Below are 6,028 nucleotides of genomic sequence, written 5' to 3'. Positions count from 1 at the left end.
AAATATGTCGCTCAAGACTAGTGCCAAAGAAGAAATCAGTCTTATAGGTTGTTTAAGAAGCACTTGTATCCTCTGGAACTTAATCATGAGCTACCGTCTGGTAATTCGATTAGGTACTAAGACCTAACTCTCAGGCTTCGGAGCATTCATTTGTGCTGGCTCTGTTTACGGAGAAGTGGTAAACATTTTCACATTTCCACTTAGTTCATTCATAACTGGTGAAAAGGGACATCATGTTTGCCCTGTTAGCACTCCTAAAAGGTGATGCCCGCACTCGATGCAACGCAGTTTCAAAGCACAGTTAGAGCCCCTCTTAAGCGCTGGTTACTCGAACGCCCTGATTTCTGCTGTGCGGAAAAGCTTTTGAAGGAAATAAAAAAAATCAACTAGGGTGATCTCAGCCTCAAATGCGTCAGTTCTAATGAACTATGTTGCAATTCCTTATCTGGATAACGTTTCGCATAGACTGCAAAAAAAAATTGATAAACACGCCGGTATCACTTTTGTATTTTCATTCCCAGAAAAGTTATCGAAGGTATGTTAGTTGGAGAATAATCCAGCTGCCATTAAATGAAGATGCTCTGTGAAACGCAGAACGCGCTTTGTGCCTTGTGTTGTTGGTGTCGTAAATGTCATTTTGCTACCCTGCAATACGATATACATAGGGCAAACTGGAAGGTGCATCAACGACCGCTTAGGAGAGCGCAGTGATAATTTGCACAATTTGGTTTAAGGGCACCTCAGAATTCATAGCCTGGACAGCGGCTGCTAGCCCCTTTCTTGAGCGTTGCGAGGTAATAGGTAAGCACCACTCGCAAGTCATGCGTGAGATAATTGAAGCCTATCACTTATAAGGAAGCTTGACGGTAAATATGTAAGTTGCCCATCAGTTGCGTTGTTGCAAAAACAGATTGCGTATCTCCATGATTTTTGAGCTACAGTGTGCATTTGTTTCCTGCTGAATCAACAAGAAACAAGAGTTTTGTTGACAATGTATCGCAGTGGTTGTTAACTGCACCCTTCTACGCATGTTTATTTTCTTCATTTTTGTGGATATATGCCCACCACTGCACTAATAAATTATTAATGAAAGTCAGCACCCTTCTTATCTTTGTTTTCTTCTATCGCTTACGTACTTACGCTGTATCTACGTCTACGTTGCGCTGTTCGTATATTCAGCGAAGTACCGAAGTACCTGCATTTTTCTTTTCCTTGTAGCACTTCCCACATTATTTCTGTCACTAAGAATAGTGTGTGATGTTGAAAATGTAAGTGTAACGGCGTTCTTTAGAATAATAAAGATATAAGAACAAGTTGCGTAAGGGACAGCAACATGTTAAAGGAACTGCCCAGGCTATTTCCTGTTTGTTTTCACTTTATGAATACACACACAAAAAGGACCGACAACAAGGGCTTTCCATGAGGACACAACGCGTTATGGAAACAAGACTCCAGAAGTAACACACAAGCCCAAACTGAGTGAGTGTCACAATGTGAACGTTTCCCCAGTGAGCGCTTGGAACGTTTGTGGGGCACGTCTGCATAAGGACAATTTATCTCTGGGATGCCCGCACCGCAACAGTTCGGCGAACAGCAGGGCAACGCTGAAGTAGATGCGCCGATGGAGCAGGTCGGTACAGAAGACCGAGGTTGATGAAGTCACGCAGACTTCTCCTCGGACACGTGGACCTGGTGCCGTCGACGCTTGAGGCCAAGCGAACCAAGCGGCTGCAACCCTTGAACCCTGCCAAGTGCTCGGAATATAACCACGACCGTGACCCTGGTGAATTGTCTTCCTCGCTGCCGCCCGAACTAAGGCCACCTTGTCAGCCGTGTGCCAGCCTACTCCACGCGCACTTATCGTCTTCGTGTTCGCGCCAGTGCTTCCACCGCGCTTCCGCCCGACGAATGCGTCTGCTATGTCCATGTCGGCTTTTCACTACACCACACTTCAATCGCACACATCTCTAATCATAGTATGATTGTGATGTTTATGATGCGTTCAAGTACCTTGTGTATTGCTATATCTTCTGCTAAATATTGTATTGCCCATTTTCACCTCCCATCACGAAATGCTTTTTAGCGATGTAGGTTAAGGATAGATATGAAATAAATAATCTGTTTATATAAAATGAGTTCCAATAAGGTTATCGTAGGATCTGGTGGGTCTGCGTGCGTTTTACCAGCCGAATTATAAAACTGTAATATGATGAAATTACACTTTACCACTCATGCAATTCCGGCAAGAATTTGTTCCTACTAAGGATCTCAAAGACCCACAGTGTTTTTGAAGAAAAGCTGAATGAAGAAGTTCAGGAAACTTAAAGCTTGCAAGTGCTGGTGGTTGCAAATGCGCTGCATATTATGTAACTTTGATCATCTCTTTCTAAAGAGTCGTTCATGAAACTTATTTGAGATTCTTCGTGTATTTCTCATAATGAAATAAGGTATTGTTATTAGTGGGGGAATAATATAATAAGAATTATATCCACGTCAGTATAAATAATATTCATAATAATAATAATAATATTTCATTTCATTTCATTTTATTACCTTAATGACCCCGTTTGGGATATTACATAATGGGTGGCTTACATATTGGAACAATGAATGTAGGTGTTATGGTGTGATACAGGTTTGCAACGTGTCCAGGAATTCGGAATGAGTTGGTATGGCAGCCGAATGGTGAGGTAGGTCATTCCATTCTCTGGCAGCCCGAGGAAAAAATGAGGCTTGAATTGTGGCGGTGCATGTTCGAGGACGGGTTACTTGCAGTTGATGGCCAGTGCGATGAGACGTGCATGATGATGATGTCGAGATGTAAGGTAGGCGGTTTAGCGAGCTGTAAAATAATTTGTGAAAAAGAGAAAGCGTGAAAACACGACGACGAAAAGCGAGGGATGATAAGTTTGATTCTGCTTTTAAGAGAGCAATGCTGCCGCCATATGAATATGAAGAATGGATGAATCTTGTGGCACAATTATGTACTGATTCCACTGCACTGATGATATATGCTTGGTGAGGCTTCCAGATGGCAGCAGGATATTCTAGTTGTGGTCTGATAAATAATTTGTACGCGAGAAGTTTGATTTGTTGCGGCGCGTGACGGAGGTGACGTTTCAAAAATGTTGATGTCTTGTTTGCTGATGAAATGACGTTAGTCGCACGTGGAATCCAGGAAAGGTCGTGGGATATAGTTACACCTAAATATTTATACGTTGTAACTGATTCAACGGGGATGGTTGCGATTGTGTAAGTAGAAAGGAATGAATTGCGCCTAAGAAATAATATTTAAACTAATATTATTATAACTATATTATTATTATTATTATTATTATTATTATTATTATTATTATTATTATTATTATTATTATTATTTTAAGTGAAAATGCATAAACCGTTGAAGGCGAATTAGCCAAATACCAGAAGAACACCCCTCGGCTTAACTGTCCTTGGGCAGCAATAGGCGCTATCTGCATGCAAGAGACCTACCCTGCCTGATGCCGTATAAGCGGTCGTTAACCTAAATATGTAGCGACTAAAACACGTGCACTGACAACTGCGGTCTCTCCTGACATTTTGCCGCTCGCCGGAACAGCGCTTTGGCATCTGGTGGAGGAAAGCTCTCTCATCATGTATGTATAAGGCACTTCATTGGCTTTGAAACTTGGAATTTTCAGGTTTCAATGCTTTTTAGCTTCTCTATAGGTTGAAAATGGGCCAGTCAGGTAGAAATGCCACCCCTTTATTTTTCATTGTTTTTACGTAATGAAGTTGCCTCTACTATGCAAAGGACGATACAGCTGAGATACAGCTATTCTGTTTAAATTGCGCAGGTGGTAAGACTATTGTATGGTATTTGACGAGCTAATAAGCACCAACTTCTTTCGATGATAAACGTTAGCATGACTTCTTCTAAGATGTATAACCTGTAAAAGTTTGCTGACAGTGTGGGCGTTCAAAGCTTTAAAGACATTTTCAATAATTCTGAAGCTAGCTCTTATGATATGCAGTTAGCCCCTGTAATGATGCGTAGAGAAAAAGGGAGAAGTATTGGAAGGTAGAGAGTATAGCTTGACATATTACTATATAGCAATCTACTCTGCACAGGCGAAAGTAACCACAAACAGCGCGTTCAAGCACAGATCATTTGCATTATGACGCCGATGACGTATATTCCTCTATCTTAACGTAAGCATGTAAATTGTGAAAGCACCACTAGGTGCAACTAGAACCTAGTATCTCCTGGAAGGACGACGAGTGACGCCCTTATAGTTGCCCGGTTATGCAGTACACAGTAAAAATTTTTGCACCCAAAAGGGTGTAAAAAGGGTGCTTTTACGAGAAAGCACCCTTTGCAACACCCTTTAACACCCATAAATGGTCGATTGAAAAAAAAGCACCCCTTCGTTTGGGTGCTTGCCTCGATAGCACCCTAAAATAGGCTCTAAGGGTGCTTTTGTGCCTGAGAAGGGTGTAGGTGCCGATTCATCAGATGGAATATGCAGCATAAGAAGAACACATAATTATAATATTTGGGATTTTACGTCTCAAAAACCTCGATATGATTATGAGGGCCGTCGTAGTGGAAAGCTGCAGAGATTTTCACCATTTGGTGTTCTTTAATGAGCGCTCATATCGCACAGTGCAAAGGCTTCTACCTTTTCGCCTCCGCCTTAATTCGACTGCCACGGCCGGCATCGAACCCGCGACCTTCGGATTGGCGGCTGAGCAGCGTAGCTACTGCACGAATATGTGGACCTTGCGTTAAATGACGGCCTAATTGACTTAGAATGTGTGAAGGTGCTCTCCGAATACAGCAGAATGTCAGCAGAAGCAAATCGCGTTTCATCTATAATGGCAATTAACTGCAATCCGTGTTACGAAAGCTTTCCTTAGCGTTGGTTATATGCTGCATGTTTGCTGTGGATTATATACACACAAATAATGTTCGCTCGAGTATGGGTGTGTGTGCGTGTAAGCGCGATTGTGTGTACACCCGTGCATGTGTGCGTGTAAGCGCGATTGTGCGAGTCCGTGCTTGTGTTAAGCGTGCCTTTGCACATGTGTACGCCCATGCATGCGTGCGTTTACGGTCGCGTGTGTGTGTGGCCGCTTGTGTGTATACGTGTATGTGTGTGCGCTTGTGAATAAGTATGCGTGTGCATCAGCCCGTGCGCCCTCAAATTTCGTGTGTGCGTGCGGGGGGGGGGGGGGGCACTGCTTCTTAGTGTTTAAGGTCCCACACCTGTTCAGACTGGGAGTCTATATGGGAGGTGGCTTAAGAAATGGCGGTGGTCAAGGCACTGTACACTAACTATTCAGTACATGGAAAACAGCTGCACATTTTCGTACCTCATCATTGCTTACGAACTTGCTGTGGTAACTAATTAGCTCCGTTGAGGCGCTTCTACGCTCGAAAACGTGGGTTATGACCAATTCACACGGAAAGCTGTCACTGCACTTATGCACAACCATCGTTTATATTAACAACGTTTAACAAGAACGTGCACTGCCTTTGCTACAGGTGCTTAGCTAGCTCATTGGGCAACCATAAGAAATTATGTGCTGATCATGTGGTCAGCAAAAAGTTTGTTATAACAACCTCGGCACGTTTCGTGGTGCGTGACAAGCCTTCTAAACATCCGCTACTGTGGATTAATTTGTTCCAGCTTCGACTACGCATTCAGTGTTTGCGGCACCATACGCGGAATCGCCTGACACAGACAATGCAAAAAGAAATTTCTCTGGAAAAAGGTGTAGCGATGCTCTCCCGCTAATGCCACCGAGGACGAAATAATTATTGTTTCTGGCCATTCCATGGTGCACTTTGTTTTGCGCAAGTTTTGCTTCACTATTTTTCGCCCACTGCAATCGCATTCCGTCAAAATACTCAAAGAACCCGAGGCTGGTAAATAACCTGCGTCGCTGTGCGACTGGCTGGAAGGAGAGTGGCCGTTTACAAGGAGTCATCCCGCGTTCAACGGCCGTCCGCCGTATGCGCCATAGCGTTTGCCTTTCGGCGCCG

The 6,028-nt window shown here is 43.4% G+C and overlaps 1 protein-coding gene across 1 annotated transcript in view; it reads left to right on the top strand.

Annotated features, from left to right (window-relative positions):
* Nucleotides 1-3,591: 3,591 nt before the first annotated feature.
* Nucleotides 3,592-6,028, top strand: part of LOC119178369 (arylsulfatase B) — a 74,773-nt gene continuing 72,336 nt past the window's right edge. The window contains exon 1 of the mRNA XM_037429573.2: nt 3,592-3,635. Coding sequence (XP_037285470.2) covers nt 3,634-3,635 — 2 coding nt within the window. The 5' untranslated portion in view covers nt 3,592-3,633. The remainder of the gene's footprint in view (nt 3,636-6,028) is intronic.

This window comes from Rhipicephalus microplus, chromosome 1 (genome assembly GCF_043290135.1).
Source record: "Rhipicephalus microplus isolate Deutch F79 chromosome 1, USDA_Rmic, whole genome shotgun sequence".
In the NCBI taxonomy this organism is placed as follows: Eukaryota; Metazoa; Arthropoda; class Arachnida; order Ixodida; family Ixodidae; genus Rhipicephalus; species Rhipicephalus microplus.
Note: the sequence above shows the minus strand (reverse complement) of the source record. Positions and strands in the feature narration are given on the sequence as shown.